Genomic DNA, 20382 nt, shown 5'->3' with positions numbered 1-20382 from the left:
CATTACATGTCTCATTGTATGCATGTATTGAGTGGGAGAGAGACAAAGAGCTCGAGGACAGAGAGGGAGGATAGGGCCGGAATAGAAGAGAGAAGCACAACGGAAACCTTCCCGCATGGTTCGGAGAGTACTGAAGACGAATACTGCCAGCTGAAACTTTTAGCCTGCAGTGATGCCTTGGAAATCATTGCCGGCTGAAACCACTAACCGGTAGCGATACCTAGGGAATCACTGCCGGACGAATCCTTCAACCAGCAGTGATAACCCTTTTACTGCCGGTCCACACAGCCGGCAGTGATAGTCCCCGACTATCACTGCCCGTTACCCATTGTCGGCTCCAAAATCGACAGTGAAGGGGGTTTTGGAACAAGCAGTGATGTATTGTTCTGTAGTAGTGAGCTTACGTGAGAGATAGAAAATTGATCGCATGTGTTTAAAAAGCATGGACGGATCTACCATGGTGACTGAGGCTCAAGCCCCCTACCTCTACAGCACATTTGGGAGCTGCCAAGCCCCTCTTCATTTTTTTTTGCAAGGGAAGGAGAATAAGAGAGATGAGATGAAGGACGAAGAAGATAAGAGCAACCTCTATTTACTTCCCCAGCCTCTGTCATTGTTTAAAAGGAATAAGAGATGAAAACTAACACAAGACCACATTACCAAGGCAACCGAACCACCAGGGGAAACAATATGTATAAGGGTGTAATTGGATCGGATACGGACAAATGTCACTGAACCTATGTTCTAGCTTACATTTTTTTCATCACAATTGGAGCCAAACATGGATGGTGTCGGATACAGATACGGATACGGATAGTCCCGGTCACAAATATAGATCGAATATGTGACAAATCAAATAGTCAATCACGGATATTTATTCAGATATTGGGTAAAAGCAAAAATTATATATATCACATATGTTATGACTATTCGACAATTCCACATATCCAAAACTCAACTACATTTAAGATCAAACAAGTAAATCAACATTATACTCCCATAAAAAAAGTTATGTTAAAGCGAAATCAAAGAAGTTACGAGTGCTCAATATACTGATTAAATCTTCTATTAATTATTTGAATATATAAACAATTTCAAATAAAAGTATCAATTACAAACTTGTAGATCTCGTCAAGAGCTATAATTTTCATATAAAGATCATCTTCATCCGACTTAATATAAAAAAATTACAAGTTTTAAAAGCTATGCTCAGATAGTCTTCGAATATATCGGATATGCAACCATATCTGGCTCCTTTTCTTCTGGTGTCACGTAGGCAATATGAAAACATTGCCGATCTTCTGGCCGTGGTCGACGTCGAATTCGGCCAGCACAAATCGGGCTGCAGCGTGACACCACCTGGGGGAAGCGGCAAGCATCGACAGACGGCGGCTAGCTGGTCGCTCTACAGGTGATTGCGTGGCGGTGGCGGTTTAGTACGTGCCGCCCGTCGTGCTTGATGATGAGGGCAGCTTCTATGCCCTACGGCGGGGGGTCCCATGACGCGAGAGTGAAGGTGATTTGGCCGCCATGACCGAGCTCACGATGGCGGGCCGCGCAAGAATGACAATGATTTGTACATGCTTGCAGGCCAGAAGAGGAGCAGCTGGGTGACGACGTCCGGAATTGGCTCCGGCACGAGCAGGCACCAACCGACAGCTGAAGAGCACAGCAAACCATGAGGCGCTAGAGAAAATAACCTCCAGCGCGTAGGGCTGGTGTGTTCAAGATGCAAATCAATGGTGGCTCCGCTGCCCAGGGTGAGGCACGTGCTGGAGAAGGACCACGAGGCCTACAACATAACCGGGTGGTCTACGATGAGACGGACACCTTTAGCGCTGGTCTGATGGACCACATGTACCTTTTCAGGTCCAAGTCGTTCTTCGACTCTCGCAAGAATCGGCGGCTGTTGTGGGTGTGGGACGACGAAGACAGATGGCCAGTCCGGCGGCATCATCACCAGCATGCACCGCGTCACCGAGCGCACCTTCATCGAGACGTCGGTGCTCGGGCCGGGCGCGTTCGCCGCCATGATACCATGGGAGTCTAGCCACGACATGAAGAAGCGGATGAGCCGGTACTCGCGCATCGCACACGCCTTCCCGCTGGTCCGCGATCGTGGCGCCGGGTGCATGGACGGCGAGGGCCGCGTGCACTTCACCCGAGCCACGAGTGTTGGCCCAGCTATCTTTGCCGAGCACACGAGCACTCTCTAGTAGTTGAAAGCTAACACACGAACACACGCGAACAGAACACGGAGGATTTTTGTGCTGCTCAGCCCCAGCTATTCGTTTTCTTCTCGTATTTAACTTGCAAACTAACACGGTTACATGCAAATGGGCCGATTGAAACAGCCGACTCCAACGCCACAATCTGCAGGACTCGTGCCATCCCACGACCTGGAACCGTGGCTCAACTAACACGACGCCAAACTCAACAGCCTCAACGTGAACTAGCGTATTTCTAACTGCATGCACAATTATCACTAACACAAACATACACATCTAGAACATGCATGTACTAGACCATACAACGCGCACAACACGACTTGCTAAGGCTCCATATCAAAATTAACTAACATTTCACCCCCTAATTTTGATATGGTTGCTCCATGATCATCGGTCTTCATGTGCTCCACCACTCGGCCAAACACAAGACCTCAATCACATGCAAGAACACATGCATGTACACTCATCTTCTAGCTTCTTTTGATGCTGATCCGCTCACACCGCTGCTGATCCATCGACTGTGCTATGACACCATGCAAGCATGCTAAACAAACCACTACTAGCCTGACCACAAGCCATACCGACGTAACAAGTCATGCATCGAACTAACTAAACAACTACAAGCAAACTGACTTGTAAAAAATACTAAAACAACTGCTAATTAAGATTAGTGCTAACATATTCCCCCCATCTTGATTGGATTTATTTGTGCGTCTTCATATTGGGCTTCAAAGTAGCATCGGCTCTTCATCGGCGTCTGCCATGGCAAGCAGCGCCTCTTTCTCCTTCTTGGACACAGGACATTTCTTTTCCCAAGAGTAGTGGCCATACTCTTGGCAATTGTAGCAGTATGCCTTGGCCTTGTCAAAAGTGCTCTTCTTCTTGTTGCTCTTCTTTATGCGTGCTCTCCATTCTTCCTCTGTAAGAAGCAAGCGACCACCCCCGGCTTCAGCTTCATTGTTATTAATTTCATACCTTTCCTCCACAGACTTGAGACGGCTGGTGAGCTCCTCAACTGATAGTGTCTTTAAATCGATCAGCTGCTCGATGGAGATGGCCACCTGGGTGTACTTGGAGGGAACCACATGAAGGAATTTCTTGACCATCGCCTCATCTTCCATCATGCTGGCTGAGGTACGGATGTTGTTGACGAGGCCCGTCAGCCGCATGGTGAAATCATCCACAGACTCGCCTTCCTTCATGCAAATCAACTTGAACTCCTTACGTAGAGACTGCGCCTTTGCCTCACGCACATGCTCAACGCCCATGCGCATTGTGCACATGGTCTCCCACGCCTCCTTCGCGGAGTTCTTCACTGCCAATGTCGCCAACATTTCCGGTAGCACCGCTTGGAGGATGGCTGACAATGCCATCCTATCAATCCGGTACTCCACGCCGCCGGGTTTGATAGCATCGCAAACACCTTGAGCCTGCATGTTTACCTTCATCAGGAGTGACCATTCGATGTAGTTGCTGCTCCTAAGCACAGGGTAACGCACTATCACCCTGGCCTCCTTCATGTGCTGCACAATGAACTCGCGGCAGCCCTCATTGTCGTTGCGGATCCTAGGACGTGGTGGTGTCGTGGAGCATCGAGGCAACTTGGAGCCAGAGCCCGACATGGCGGATCAGGATCACGTGGCTCTAAATACCAGTTGTTGTCCCAGCTATCTTTGCCGAGCACACATGAGCACTCTCGAGTAGTTGGAAGCTAACACATGAACACACGCAAAGATATACGCACGAAGAAAGGTAGCAAGAGAACACGGAGGATTTTTGTGCTCCTCAGCCTCCAAGCTTTTTTGTTTTCTTCTCTTATTTAACTTGCAAACTAACATGGTTACATGCAAACATGCTGACTGAAACAACCGACTCCAACGCCACGATCCGCAGGACTCGTGCCATCCCACGACCTGGAACCGTGGCTCAGCTAACATGGTGCCAAACTCAACAGCCTCAATGTGAACTAGCACGTTTCTAACTGCATGCACAATTATTACTAACACAAACATACACATCTAGAACATGCATGTACTAGATCATACAACACGCACAACACGACTTGCTAAGACTCCATATCAAAATTAACTAACAACGAGGACGTCGATGAGCTCCATAACGGCTTGTGCTGCATGCTGCACATTTTTGGTGGCCGCCGGCACGGTGCAAGGGCCTGCGCAACAAGGACCTCGAGGCGTTCCTCGACGAGGTGACCATTGAGAAGGGGTCCATGCACTTGAGGAAGGACAAGTGGGCACTCCACTACTCAGCACACCCGATGGCAGCTGCCGGATGGGCCCTAGCCCTAGGGACGGCGTCGTTGACGGCAGTGGCGAGAGCTGGGAGGCCTAGGGGTTGTACGTCTGTGACGGTAGCGTGCTGCCCACGGCTGTTGGTGTGAACTCGATGATCACCATACAGTACAACACCTACTACCTCTCGAAGGGCATCGCCGAGTCCCTGGCAAATGGCAATAGAGCGTAGCCTATATTGTGTTGGAAAAATAACACTTTCAGATTTAATTTAATTCTATTCCTAAATATAATATAAACATAAACATATGTAAACAACAAGCTCTGACAAGCTCCCCGATGAGCTCGGCGACAAGCCTCGATGAGCCCTAATTAGACCTGACTAGCTTTTCAAGAAGGATTCTGGCAAGCTCCGATAAGGTCTCTAATATATAATAAATCGCAGTGTACGTACCTAACAACAGCGTGCGATGCAAAAGCCCTCGTGATGACGACATAGCAGAAGACGACGAAGAGGATGTAGAGGAAGCAGATCATGAGCAGTCGCGCCAAGCGTTTTGCTCACACAGCAAAAATATAAAACTGCAAAAGTAAGCCGCAAATGTGCAAGCAATTGGACTCGATTTCGACAGACCATTTACGCAGATGTTGTGCGCCTGCACCCTAGCCCTGGCCACGACCACAACCCGGCCTGGCAAGGCTAGGCGAGCGAGCGTGCGCGTATCCTCTTATCCACACATGCTAAGTGGGTGGAGAAGATAATTCCTGATAAGTTAGTCTTCCTCCACCTCCACTAACAAGGTAACATTTGAGATTTATTTGGAATTCTAAATATATTGGGCTAAGCCCATATATTTAACGACCCCCACCAAATCTCAAAGTCATACGGAGATTTGCCTTTTTCTCAATATTGTTTGATAGACCACTGTTTCGATAGAAACCTGTTAGGGTTGAGCATCCACCTAGAGCATTAAGCTACACTCATTCATAATTTGGACAATGAAATATGCCTTCAGTTACAAGTTTTGTGCAAACAAGTTTCACTTAAATTCATAATAGACACTTGGCTACCAGTAGGCTACCTCTCAAGTGGAGTATATAAGTCGTACTTCATGGTCTCTTTATAAGTTTATTAGAGATCACTCAAGTCTCATAGATTGCACCAATATTCAGACTCATATATGTGTGTTCTTTCAAAAATACTCTTTAGGATAGAATCTTCACTAATTAAAGCTAATATAATACATTAAGGTAATAGTCAACCTGCCTTACAGACTTCGAGAGTATTACATCTTTACTTGAGTGGGTTATGTTGTACTCTTCTTCAGTTAACCAATAGCTTATTCTACTCAGGTCCTAATTTACGGGATCTCCAATCACATAGGTTAGATTATCACTATGGTATATCTCACATGTGTCTCATACCCATCTCCTTCGATGCATTATCTATCACATTTTGTGATAGTTTTCTTGTAAATTGATCTGCTAGATTCTTAGTTGTTTGGCTATAATCCAAGGCTATCACTCCAGAGTTTCTCAGTTTTCTGACAGATTTCAATCGCCTTTTTACATACCTTGAGGATTTCATGTTGTTCTTAGAATTATTAACTTTGATAATAATCGTTTGATTATCACCGTTCACAAGGATAGCCGATATCGGTTTTTTCAACCACTGGCAGATCCATCAGGAGCTCACGCAACCACTCTGTCTCAATAGTGGTTGTATCTAACATTGTGAGTTCTGCTTCTAAGGATGACCTCGTCAATATGATCTATTTGTAAGACCTCCATGAGATAATAGCACCACCAAGAGTGAATACATATTCACTTGTGGTCTTGATCTCATCAACATCGGATATCCAGTTTCAATCACTATGACCCTCCAATACTGATGGGTACCTAGTACAATGAACTCCATAATTCAGAGTAGCTAGCAGGTAGCGCATGACTCGTTCAAGCACACACCAATGATCATCACCTGGGTTAGAAGTAAACTGGCTCAATTTGCTCAGAACAAATGAGATATCATGCCTTGTAGCACTAGCTAGTTACATGAGTGATCCGATTATCTGGGAGTATCTCCGTTGATCCCTACCAATCTTTTTATTCATTCGAAGTATTAAGTTAGGATCATAAGGTGTTGGAGCGATCTTGCTATCCATGTAGCCAAAGTGGCTCAAGATCTTTTCCGCATAATGGGATTATGAAAAGTGTGACCCCATTCTCACCTCTGATCGATTTGATGTTTAAGATCACATCAGTCTCTCCTAGATCATTTATATCAAATTTTTGTGACAAGTATGACTTAACCTCATTAATCACATCATGACTTGACCCAAAATCGGTATGTCATCAACATATAGGCACATAATAACTCCCTCACCTTCACCATGGTAATAATACATATTTATCAGCTTCATTAACTACAAAGCCCACAAATATTAAATATCAAACTTCTCATGCCATTGTTTAGGAGCTTGTTTAAGGCCACACAAAGATTTCAATAGCAAACCCATTAGACTGACCCATATAAATTTCCTCATCCAACTCTCCATTAAGGAAAGTTGTCTTAACGCCCATCTGATGAACACGAAGACTATGTGAGGCATTCAAAGAAAGTAGTACTCTTATCGTGATTAATCTAGTGATAGGTGAATAAGTATAAAAAAATCTTCACCTTATTTTTGGATATAACCCTTGGTCATAAGCCGAGCCTTATACTTTTTAATAATATCATTAGACCTAAGCTTCTTTTCGAACATCCACTTGCAACCCAATGGTTTACACAATAAAACCAGCAAAGGATTTTATTGTCCTTTGTCTCTTACTCCTCCTTGGAGCCTCACTATCATCCTCCTCAAGAACTAACTCATGTGTTTGTTTAGAATACTCAAGTAGTATGATAGGTTTAAAAATTATCTCAAAGGTTTGTAGAAGTGTTATGTATATTCTTCATAGGAAAAATATTCTCAAAACAAGTAACATCTAACTCCATAATTGTACCAACAAGCATGTCAGTACCTCAGATTTAACTACTAAAAACCTATAGACAGTGCTGCAATGAGCATATCCCAGAAAGACACAATCCACTATTTAGGTACCGGCTTGCACTTTTTAGTCATTGCTATATTGAATTTTTCCAAGCATCCCCAAGTGCATAAATAAGGAAGTGATGGTTTTCTCCCTTTCCATTCTTCATATTGGGTTTTCACTTTATTCTTAGTAGGAACCCTATTTAGAATATGACACGAAGTCAATAGGCCCCCCATGCATTAGATAATCCTGCAATTCCCAACATGGTATTAACCAAGTCAGTCAGGGTGTGGTTCTTCCTTTTGGTTACTCCGTTTGATTGGGAGAAAAGGAAGCCGTTCTCTCATTAATAATTTCATGTTCCTTATAGAATAAGTCAAAATCACTAGAGAAATACTCTCCACCATGATCCAACCTAAGTTTTCTGATTTTTCTTTCCAATTGATTTTTATCTTCTAGTTTATAGAGTTTAAAGTAATCTAAAGCCTCAACTTTCATTTTCAACAGACACACATAATAGAATCTAGACGTGTCATCAGTTAACGTCATGAAATATATTTTTCTACACTTCGTCAACACACTATTTATTTTGCAAAAATATGAATGTATGAGTACTAGTGGTGTCAAATTTCTTTCCTCGGTAGCCTTGTGAGGCTTACGCGGTTACTTAGATTGCACACAACTTTGGCACTAAGAACTTTTGACAAAAAAAATTTAGAATTAAATTCAAACTAGAAAGTCGAGACATGCAACCAAAATTTTATGACAATGTGGGTCAAACTGTTCGAGAGCGACACAAAGGCGACAATGAATCTCTTCGAGCGAGAAGTCAACTTGGCCCTAAATAGGCCCACTCGGTATCTTAGGTGGTCAGAATAGTCAATCACCTTTGATCAAACCGACCATGCGGTTGCGATACCACATCCTGGTTGATACCCAGTCGTGGTTCAGCTGACCATACTCAACATCAAAGTTTCCAGAACTCTGGTCGATGGTGGTAGTTCACTCAACCTCATTTTCTCTAAAACCTTGGACAAGATGGGAATTCAAAGATCAGAGCTTAAAACAGGAGTCGAGCCTTTCCATGGCATAACTCCCAACTCATCGACCATGCCTCTTGGCCAGATCGAGCTACCAATCATGTTTGGCACGCCCGACAATTTCCGCACAGAAAACTAACCTTTGATGCCGCGAACTTCGAGACAGTGTACAATGTGATTCTTGGTCGCCCAATGCTGGGCAAGTTCATGGCGGTGGTTCACTATGCCTACCAAACTCTCAAGATCCTGGGTCCTAAGTGGGCCATTATACTTAAAAGGGATCAACGCGCGACGGTCAAATGCGATAAGCAAAGCCTGGATATGGTCGAACACTTCAGTCGAGTGGCTATCATTTCGAAGGACGCAAATTCTAAGTGTCAAAGGCACCAATGTGTCATCGAGTCCAAAGACTCCAGGCTCGTAAGTCTTGCCGGCACTTCTAAGTCAAGATCAACAACGGCGTCAACAACAAGAAGACCGGTGGCTGCGTCAAGGCAGTGCCCCTCAACCCGTCTGAACCATCCAAGATGTTTAAGATTGGGGCCAATCTTGACATCAAATAGGAACTCGAGCCCGTCACCTTCCTCCAGGCAAACCAAGACGTATTCGTATGGCAACCGTCCGATATGCCTGGGGTCCCCAAGGAGGTGATCGAGCATCAACTAGTTGTTAAACCCGGCGCCAAATCTGTGGTGTAGAAGCAGCGAAGATTTGTGAAAATAGGAAGCGGGCCATCCATGAGAAGGTTGATAAGCTCCTAAAGGCGGGCTTCATTTGAGAAGTGCGTCATCATACATGGCTCGCGAATCCTATCCTCGTCAAGAAGGCCAATGTCAGATGGAGAATGCGCGTCGAATTCACCGACCTCAACAAGGCTTGCCCCAAGGATCCTTTTCCTCTCTCGCACATTGACCCGATCGTCGACTCTACGGCAGGCTACGAATTGCTATGTTTTCTAGATGCTATTCAGGTATCACCAAATTAGCATGGGATTAGAGAACGAGGAGAAAACAGCTTTTACTACTCCATTTGATGTATTTTGCTATGTAAAGATGCCTTTCGATTTAAAAAACGCTGGTGCTACGTATCAAAGGTGTATTCAAAATTGTCTACAGCCCAAATTGGGCGCAATGTAGAAGCATACGTCGATGATGTTGTAGTCAAATCGGAAACCAGAAACGCATTGGTTGACAATCTCATGGAAACATTCGACAACCTCAGGAAGTATTGCATGATGCTCGATCCCAAAAAGTGCACGTTTGGTGTGCCGTCCGGTAAGCTTCTCGGCTTCCTAGTGTCAAGTTGCAGCATTGAGGCCAACCTGCGCAAAGTTGAGGCTCTCGACCAGATGCAGTCACCTCGAACACTGAAGGAGGTTCATAAACTGACAGGTTGCATCGCTGCTCTTAGTTGATTCATTTCTAGGATGGGTGAGCGAGGAATGCCTTTCTTCAAGTTGTTAAAGAAACAAGACCGATTCGAGTGGACAGGAGAAGTGGAACGCGCCTTCTAGGACTTAAAAAGGTACTTATCTTCTCCATTAGTTCTTACACCGCCTAACGAGAAAGAGGAGCTCTTTTGTATATTACAGCTACCCCACAAGTTGTAAGCACGGTACTGGCGGTCGAACGGGAATGCCTCGAGAAAAAGGCTAAGGTCCAGAAACCTGTTTATTACATGAGCGAGGTTCTACACGATGCTAAGCTACGATACCTGCAAGTACAGAAGCTGATATATGTAGTCTTGATGTCTTCTCGGATATTACGGCACTACTTTCAAGCACACAGGATCACGGTCATGACGACATATCCGCTGAACGATGTAATACACAATCAGGAAGCTACCAGAGTTTGACGTAAGCTATGCACCACGCACAAGTATGAAATCTGGAGTGTTAGCAAATTTCATTGCTGAATGGACAAGCATTGAAGAAACAAGGCCAAACATGGTCGAAGATCACTGAATGCTCTCTTTTGATGGATCGCTCACGCTCCAGGGCTCGGGGGCTGGCATTGTGCTCAAATCTCCAACAGGCAACGAACTCAGGTACGTTGTTCAATTAGACTTTAAAGCTTCTAATAATGTTGCAGAATATGAAGGACTGGTAAATAGGCTCCACATAGCTGTAACGCTTGGGATTAAATGACTTCTTGTGAAAGGGGATTCATAGCTAGTTGTAAACTAAGTTCAAAAGGAGTACCAGTGCTTGGACGACAACATGGCGGCTTACTTACTCGAGGTACGAAAGCTCGAGCAGAAGTTTGAAGGGCTAGAAGTGATGCATATTAGAAGAAGTGATAACTCTGGTGGGGAAGACACCTCGAAGAAGGGAAAAGATGACACATCAAACACGAAGTGATGTGAGATGATGATGCGATTGGAAGAAAGATTGAGACATCTGTATCCTTTGTGATCCGAGGGATAGCCGAGGAAAACGTAGAGGGTGGACCGAGGTGACAATTTATGAGGAGTAGTGGCGGAGAGGCTGGGGTAACACTTGCACCCGAAGAAAAGTAAATGAGAGAATGTGGACAAGACACCATGTAAAGCAAAATAGGGTGTAGAAAATGGAGTGTCTTTGTGGGGTGGCGATTGATGAGATAGGTGGCGGTGTTTAGTGCTTCTACCCAATAGGAGGGAGGCATGCTAGCTTGAAATAGAAGGGAGCGAACAATATTGTTGATAAAACGAATGATGCGCTCTGCCTTACCATTTTGTGGGGAGGTGTAGGGGCATGAGAGACGCAGTTGGATACCAGTAGTGAGGAAGAAGGAACAAGCGGAGGAGTTATCGAATTCTCGGCTGTTGTCACATTGGACACTCTTAATGGTGCAGCCAAATTGCATTGAGACATAGGAGAAAAAATGCGACAAAGTAGAGAAAGTGTCATATTTTAGGCGCAAAGGAAATGTTCAAAGAAAATAAGAGCAATCGTCAATAATGACTAAGTAATACTTATGACTGGAGATACTGCCAATAGGAGAAGTCCAAAGATCACAATGTATTATATCAAAATTCCGGATGGCTCTAGAGTTAAAGCTAGGAAACAGATGACGCACATGACGACCAAGTTGACATGCAAAATAAAGGGATTCTGATTTAGTACATGAGATGCCTGCAACGGGGGCGAGCTTGGAGAGGGCCTCATGACCAAGATGACCCAAACGCCGATGCCAGATAGTAGAGGAAGGAGTGCTAGCGAGGAGTGTGTGTGAAGGAGGCAACGATGCAAACAGGGGGTAGAGCTGGCCTGAGCTATTGCACCTGATGATCACATCCTTGGTTTGTAGATCCTTCACAGAGAGGCCATAGGGGTCAAATCCAATGGAACAATTATTGTCAGTAGTGAATTGAGGGATAGAAACGGGATTTTTAATAATATGCAGAGCGACAAGAATGTGTCGTAGATGAAGAGGACGTTGAGAGGTAGAAAAAGAAGTAGAACCAATAGACGTGACGGGAATGAGAGTCCCGTTGCCAATGATGATGTTGGTTGGAATAGAGGGGGTGGGTAGAGAGGAAACTTGAAGATTACCGTTGGTGGAAGACATGCGTGCGAATGCTCCTGAATTCATGTACCACGCACCGCTCGGAGGTGGGGTAATGGTTATGGTATTGAACGAGTTGGCGAGCTCATGCTGGTCCCAGAAGCCATAGGCGCCAGTGTTGGGGGCAAGCACCATGGGCCCAGCCAATTGTTGCTGAAGAGGGCTCAAAAATGGCACTGACCGTTGGGGAAACCGGTGAAGAAAGCATGCTACTTCCGGTGTGCAGATACAGCCCAGGTTGGCCTTGCGGGTAGGGCCCAAGCAGACCAGCGAAGGGTGGCACCAGACTAGGCTACATCTGGATGCTTTCGGTCCATGGATTATACAGAGAAGGCTAGGACTGGGCTGGGCCTCCAGGAAGAGAGCCTCCCAAACGGGAGTTTCCAGGGGCGGAATTGTAGCTGGCAACCCTATTGTTGCGACGAGAATTTGAGCCGCCACTGCCAGACATGTACGGGCCACTGCTCGTGGAGTTGGACTGAGCGCCAGGGTTGCCAGGTGGACCGCCGCCTGTGCCGTGGCCAAACGAGGAGCCCTGGCTATTGGCTCCAGGTTGGCCGAGCTTGGAGCCTGAACCGGTGCCAGCAACGAAAGATGTAGAAGGCACGCCAGGCTTGCTTTTGCATGGTGATTTCTTCGAGAAGAAGATTTGAGCGCACGTCGATGAAGGTGGGAAAGGGCCGCTGGTGCTTGAGGATCGAGGCCAGATGAGAGAACCTCTCATTTGAGCTGTGAAGAACGAAGAGCACAAGTGTTCGGTTGGCAACCGGTTCACCCAAATTAGCGAGAGCGTCGGCCATTGTTTTGAGCCGGTGGCAGTATTCTGTCACAGATAGATCCCCTTGGACAAAGTTTTGGAACTCGGCGTCGAGGATGAGAGCGCGTGTGTCCTGGTTACCGAGAAATTGCTGCCCAAGACAAAGCCACACCTCCCTAGCAATGGCGTTGAGGACCATTATGATCTCAAGAAGTTCGGGAGAAACCGTGGCGTAGATCCACGACTTCACGGTACAGTCCATGCGGCGCCACTCCTAGTCGTCCAGAACGTCATCAGAGAGGACGTGGTTAGTAAGAGCGTACTTGCCGAGGGTGTTGAGGAAGAGGCCGCGCCAACGGCTATAGTTGGTGGAGCTGGTGTCGAGGACGATGGGGACCATTGCACGAAAGTTTTGCATGGTGACGGCCTGTGCATGCAGGGCCACCGTAGAGTTGGCGAGCGTGAGGGCACAGACGGCCGCGGCCTCAGCGTCGAGGCGACGTTGCTCCTCCAAGCGCAGCCTCAGCATGCCGCTTGTCCTTGGCGCAGCGTGCGGCCTCGGGGCCCGCAGCTTCAGCACGCTCAACCTCAGTCAGAACCATGGCAGCGAGTGGAAGAAAGACAAGGGAAGGGGCAAGAAAGCGTGCAGAGAGAGCACGGCAGAGTGGAAAGTTGATGTCTCGTGCAGAAGAGCAACGAGATGGGGAAGAGGACCAGCGAACGAATGTCGCCGGCGAATGTTTAGAGGGGCGGAAGCAAGGTCGCAGAAGTGGACCTATCTGATACCATGATAGTGGAATGAATCACACGATATTTGTTGATTGAATATTCAGGGTTACAACTTACAAATATATAGCACTCAAGCTATCATGCAAAAGAGTGTGAACACGACATGTATGCATTCATGCATGCATAGGAAGATGTAAAAGAGAAAAGTCAAAGAGATGCTCGTGTGAACGGGCAGGAAGAGTGTGAATACGCCGTGCATGCATTCATGCATACATGGGAAGATGTAAAAAAGGGAAGTCAAAGAGATACTCGTGTGAACGGACAGGAAGTCTAACATGTGATACCGAAGAAAAGTCAAGTATCCAGAGATGATATTTGGTAAAAAAAAATTTGTTAGACACGTGGATTCATTCTAACGGAAGGGTTAGAAAATTCATTGTCAAAATTGTGGTTTGAAGACTGTCAGCTGTCCTAAACGTCAATTATTGGAGCCCGGAGGGAGTATCTTAGCAGCGCTTATTAATTAAGGTGGTGGAGACAACATTAAATTTTGAGAAAGCTTTAGAAATAAAGAAGATTTGAGAAATCTACTTGAATGTTGAGCAAACGAATCCAAAAAATTATGACATAAGGAGCACAAAAGACATTTCTCACCCCACAACTCAAGATTCGACATAGTTACCCATAAACCGATGGAAGACTATTTGCAACGGTAAGAAAGGTAAAATAGAGTCACAAATTATCTCTCACCAATTTGCATTTCAATCTAGAGGAAGCCTTTTTGTATCTTGAACACGTTGAGAGCATAATTCCATAGCACAATCTCAAGAACATGCTAATCATGTACATCTAGCAATGTCTCTCCTTCCCCAAATCTAGAATCCATGAATAGAAAGCTACTTCACAAGGACATGCAATCGTGCCCAAGAGAGCCTGTTGGACATAAGAAAGAACCCACAATTTTGAACCCAAGAGAGCCTGTTGCCCAAGAGAGCCCAGAATGTGAAAATCCACAGTCCACAGCGTACCAGAGAAGAGCTGCCTGAAGAAGACAAGATTTCAAGCGCTCTACTATCATCTATACCGACAAGAAAGCAACACTCACCAATGGATGGATAAGGGTAAGTTACCATTCCTAGTCCATCAAAATCACAGCTCTTAGCATCTTGTTTTTGTAGTTGATAGTAGCTATTGAACGCATAAGAGATGTTTCCCTTGTCCCCAATGGCGTTGCACAAACCTCCATATTAGAGAGTGGTGGAATCAGCCATAGTGCAAGCTAGCTTTAAGTGATTCCTTACATTGTTAAGATTTTGACCAGGGTTTGTGACGCACCACTGCGGTTGAAGATATGGCACATTGTGGGTGTCTAAGTCAACGATAAACAGGGAAGGCCTTTGGTTGAGAGAGAAAGCCGAAGGCTTTGTAGTGCGACACGTATCCGAGGGGTGAAGTAATCTTAATTCATTTGTCACCTCAGTTACAGTGCTAGTCTATTTATAGCCTGTACTCAACCACTCTATGCTATAATTTACAGCTTTACCCCCTAACTGCCACATTCCAGCATATTCGGGTACATTTTGGTACCATCAAGTACATCTGCACATTTACAATTATACCCTAGATGGCGACACGGGCTTCGACGCCTTCAGGGCACCTTCGACCAGCCTCGGTGCTGCACCCCGAGCCACCCTTCGGTCTTCATCTGAAGGTCCGCTAGAGACTTCGCCTGCGCTGATTCTTGGCGCCGCGGGTCGACCTTTGTACTCCGTCTGAAGGCCCGCCAGAGTCTTCGCCTACGCTGATTCTTGGAGCCGCAGGTCGACTTTCAGCCTCCGTCCGAAGGTCCGTGAGAGCCTTCGCTTGCACTTCCTGAAAAGCCACTACAATATTTATCAGTGTTCAGTCCATCGGTGAACTTTGACTCGCCATCCAAAGGGGTACGGGAGATCATCCCCCAACACACATCTTTGGCGTTCTCCAGAACCGGACTACCTAATCCAAGATTCAGTGGACCTGCCCATCAAATGAGAAAATTCCTCAGTGCTGCTCGAAATTATCAGGAAGTATGCTCTTTTGCTCTTCGTCGAGAAGGCTGCCCATCAACTGGAGGGACCCCTAGGCGTTGTGGAGTTCCTTGAAACATGGCTGATCAGGCCTTGATTGATGCCCTTGCTGCAGTCAGGTTTGCACTAGGTGCTCATTCAGTTGGCCAACCTACTTCACCAATTGCAATTGGTAGTTGCCCATAGCCAACTTTGCACAAAGCAGAAACTAATGTGTCGAAATTACCATCAAAAGCATTGTAGTACACATTTGGCCCATCCACAACTGGGTGACTAGATCCACCAAAAAAGGCATAATGTTCCGGGAAGTCTGAGCTCTGGTGAAGACTGGGGAAGGGGTATATATTGACCACGAATGGAGCCTCAGTTGAGCTGAGGAAAGAAGGGAGTTGGATCATAATCTGCAACAGGTCAGGTCTGAGTACACCTTGCGATGGAACAGATGCACATTGATAAGTATCAGAATTGCATGAGACAACTAGTTTTATGTAGCTGGCAAGATTATCACCAATGGTGCTGAATATTGGTCATTGCTGGAAGAACATATGACTGGAATTGTCCCTGATAACTTGTCAGGAAAGGCTCATTTCCCACGGCAATGTATCTGTTAGACTTAATCTTGTTTTATGTGCGTTCGAGTCCGAGTTGTGTTAGTGGTTTTTGCTGTGTGCATTAGTGGAGTGCAAGCTACGTGAGTCAGTTGACCTAAACCTGCGGCACAACATGGCCATGGTTAGCTATTGTGTGGGCTACGTGAGTGGTTTGGCCGAGACGTGCGGCCAGACGGCGTGGTTGTGTGAACTGTGTGTGCGTGCCTATTTAACCAGTGTAATCAGCGTGTGAAAAAAATAAGAAGTGAGAAAAGGCCTGGAGTGCAGAGCCAGAAAAACTTCCTGTGTTCGCATTGAGTTCTTGCTAGCTTCTCCATAGTAAGTCGCGTTGAGTTCCAGCGCCTATGCGCTCGTGTGTGTGTCGAGTTCAGGAGCTGGGCAAACATTTGATATCAGAGTCAGGTTAGAGTGAATGTCCAAAATGATGCCTCGTGATGGTACATCGAAGTCATCGGAAAACGGTATTGCCGACAATGGTGCTACGTCAAGAGTGATGGTGAGAGAGGGAGCTGTAACCCTCCAGTACCCTATGCTCATGGAGAGCAATTATGGGGTGTGGGCGGTGAAGATGAAGATCTTCATACATGCACAAGTCGTGTGGGCGGCCGTGGAGGGCGATGAAGTGGTCGACGAGAAGAAAGAACAAATGACTCTTGTCACCATTGTCCAAGCTATGCCGGAGGCCGTGGTGATGGTCATATCCGAGGAGGAGACGATGAAGGAGGCTTGAGATGCTCTCAAGAGGTGCTCTCAAGAAGATGCATGTTGGTGAAGACCGTGTGAAAAAATCCCGAGTACAAACTCTCAAGAGAGTGCTTGACGTAATGTATATGAGTGATTGTGCTTGCGATGCTGCTAGTTCCATGGCCTTGGTGAAACAGTCAAAGGTAGTTTAGATCAGCGGCAAATAACCAACAATCTAGTGGATATGTAGATGTGTGGACTTACAATGATTCAGACAAGGTGGCAACAAGTGGATAGGGCTGCGCGGTGGGCGCCCGGCGGCGGATGGGGAGGTGGGCGGCGGACGGGTTGGCGACAGTGTGTGGATAGGGCGGCGCAGTGGGTGCCTAGGGGCGGACGAGGTGGCGGCGAGACGCAAACGGGATGGCGTGGTAGGTGACCGGCGGTGGAAGGGGCGCCAGACGAGGTGGCGGCGGCGAGCTTGACGGTATGTAAATGGGTGATTGTGCTTGCAATGCTGCTAGTTCCATGGCCTTGGTGAAACAATCAAAGGTAGTTTAGATCAGCAGCAAATAACCAACAATCTAGTGGATACGGAGACGCGTGGACTTACAGTGATTCAGACAAGGTGGCGGCGATGAGAGGATAGGGCGGCGTAGTGGGCACCCGACGGCAGACGGGGAGATGGGCGGTGGACGGGTTGGCGACGACGCGTGGACGGGACGGCGCAGTGGGTGCCCAGCGGCGGACGAGGTCGACGTGGCGCGTGGATGAGGCAGCACGGGTAGAGGGACGCGGCACGGTGGGCGAGTGACAGACAGGGGCAAGGCAACTGACAGACTGTATGTTGTATGGGATAAGGTTAGGGTTAAGGTCTAAGTGGGTCGTGGTGGACTGGTGGGCTATTGGTGATGGGTCGGGTGAAAACGGATATTATCCGTTTTTAAAATGACTAGATATATGTATCCTTATCCGACCTAAATAGTGTTTTCATTTCCGTATCCTTATCTGGATAAAAAATATCCGTATCTGTATCCGATCCGGAATTATCCGTATCTGTATCCAGATAAGACCTTTCGTATCCAAATTTTTGGATACGGAACGGAAATTATTCGCTCCGTTTTCAAGCCTACCCCAGACATTGCAGTATTGTGAGGAACCGTCCAAATAATATTCTAATTAATCACCAGGAGGATCGTTATTCATAATCACAACCTCGATGATTAACTAGAATATCATCCCGGTAGTCCCAGCACGTGTTTTGTACCCAAGATCAGAAAACATGTCTTTCCAACATGTACATCACAACAAAGCTTAAGAAAAAGCGAGTAATTAACATTATATTACAAGTTCTTAAGCATGCAACAAGTTATCACAATTTACAGCAAAAGAGAGCTAAGAGGAGACTAAAACCAGCTCAACTCCTAACCAGCAAAAGAACTAAGCAGCGAAAGGGGCGATGGAGCCATATGCCCTTAGGCTCCATCACAAAAGCACGACCACCCAAAATAGGATGCACTACTCTTGCCCACCACCTGCATCGGCGGGCATGAAGTAGCCAAACACCGCCTCTTCCTCAGCGACAGGAGTACCTGAAAGTGCAGGCATGAGTACGAAGGTACTCGCAGGACTTAAAATATATAGAGCACATATACATAGCTCAACTCTAAGGATTATGCATTGATCATTAGCAAGGATGAACAACAGGTTAAGTAAAACATAAGCAGTAAGCATCCTAGACATATGTGTGAGCGACTGAAACTTAACCAAAACATATGAAAACTACCCTACAACTAACAACTGAACAAGTGTAACTATAAATAACATGTATATCAACAAGTAACAAGTGCCCACAATCACCATCTCCCACATACCAAACCACAAACCACATATCCGAACCATATAATCAAACCAACCACGAGAACTCTATGACCAGGTGCAAATGAAACAATAGCATGTTCATGACCGAGGGCGCGGCAAATCAAACTGTTTATACACCCTACAGGGGATACTCCTGAACCCACATGACACGAGGACCATACAGCTTGTGCCACCCGCTAAAGTGTGCACAAGGGAGTACTCATGACAACCTTTCCTAACCAGCCCCAACCGTGTAGGGCATGCATCGCTCGGCGCGTTAATACTAGAACTACTCCCGAAGCAAACTAGTACCGCTTACAAGCCTGCCCACTCACACCGTCAATGTCCACACCCACAAAGCCACAACTGTGAAGGTATTCAGCTCGCCTTACCATTAGATCGGCATGTGGTGAGTAAGGTAAGTGCTTAACCCAACTACCCCAATGATCGGCCTTAAACGATGCAAGCGGTCTACGGTGTCCGATTTTACTTTACCGACCTACCCAGGGGAACTCCACATCCGGGCAAGACAAAATACCATCCTAACACTTCTCACACATCATCTCATTCTCACCACTCATACAACCATCTCAACCTCAACAAGTGTATGTATCCATAAGGAGGTCCAATGCTCATGAACAACGGAATACGTTGTCGTTCGACTTCTACCGAATGACCTAAGCATGGCTAAGCATATAAGTCGAACTCATACCTAGACATTGAAAACCTCTCCAGGCTACAAGGAAAGTAAATACACAAATATTCACAGGAGAATAATGCAATCGGCATAGGTTCTACCCATTGGTACCCGACACTGACTCACTAAACATGCATACATACATAAGCATATTTCATCAATTTTAGACTTATCCAATTACGCAAGAGGGATCAATAGGCTTAGTTGCTTGCCTTGCTGCCCTGGATCAGAAAGGTGGGGTGCCTCCGGACCGCCCTCGCTCATCGAGATCATCGGATCAGTGTTTTCTAAAAAGAATAACGGGTGCAATGCCATGAGTATGGATGAAATGCAACACTGTATGCCATAAGATGCACAAAACATGTTAAAAGTGCAAACATGCGAGCTAGAACAAAATTGGGATTTAAACCAATTTGAAAAGTTGCCGAAAGTGCGGAACCTCCGGACATATGCGGACTATCCGCAGAATTATGTGGAACATCAGGGCATTGCGCAACTCAGGGATTCTCCGGACTATCCGGAGATTTCTCCAGACCTTCCGCATTTATGTGGACCTTCCGGACATTTTTTCGGACACTCCAGAAATTGACAGGAAATGTGTTTTCGCCGATTCGTTGATCAATTCAACTTGAACACTAGACACACTCTACCTAAACATGGTCATACACTATATAAGGTGTTTACATTTAATTAACTACGAAATGTTAAAAATTGAAACCATTTCAATGACTCATTAAACCTCAGCGCGTATTTCATTAACCAACGAAATTAAAATACTCATCTCATGGCTCATAGTATTTTTATTGTGTAGAGCATGTTAATACAAGGATAACAAAAGTGGTTTCATAATTTTAGGACATGGCAACAACTAACTGTG

At 46.0% G+C, this 20382-nt stretch overlaps 1 protein-coding gene and 1 pseudogene across 1 annotated transcript; both read right to left on the bottom strand.

The window, feature by feature from the left end:
• Positions 1-2956: 2956 nt before the first annotated feature.
• On the bottom strand, positions 2957-3850 carry LOC133898545 (uncharacterized). Its single transcript, XM_062339258.1, has one exon. It carries the CDS (start codon positions 3848-3850, stop codon positions 2957-2959), a length of 894 nt encoding a protein of 297 aa, XP_062195242.1.
• A 9282-nt stretch (positions 3851-13132) lies between these two features.
• On the bottom strand, positions 13133-16384 carry LOC133898544 (glucan endo-1,3-beta-glucosidase 5-like; annotated as a pseudogene).
• Between the last annotated feature and the right edge of the window lie 3998 nt (positions 16385-20382).

Source organism: Phragmites australis, chromosome 18 (assembly GCF_958298935.1).
Source record: "Phragmites australis chromosome 18, lpPhrAust1.1, whole genome shotgun sequence".
NCBI lineage: Eukaryota > Viridiplantae > Streptophyta > Magnoliopsida > Poales > Poaceae > Phragmites > Phragmites australis.
This window is presented reverse-complemented; position numbering and strand designations above follow the sequence as displayed.

What these genes read in the sequence shown, in the direction of transcription:
- LOC133898545 (XM_062339258.1), bottom strand. Translation starts at nt 3,850, where the DNA reads ATGTCGGGCTCTGGCTCCAAGTTGCCTCGATGCTCCACGACACCACCA.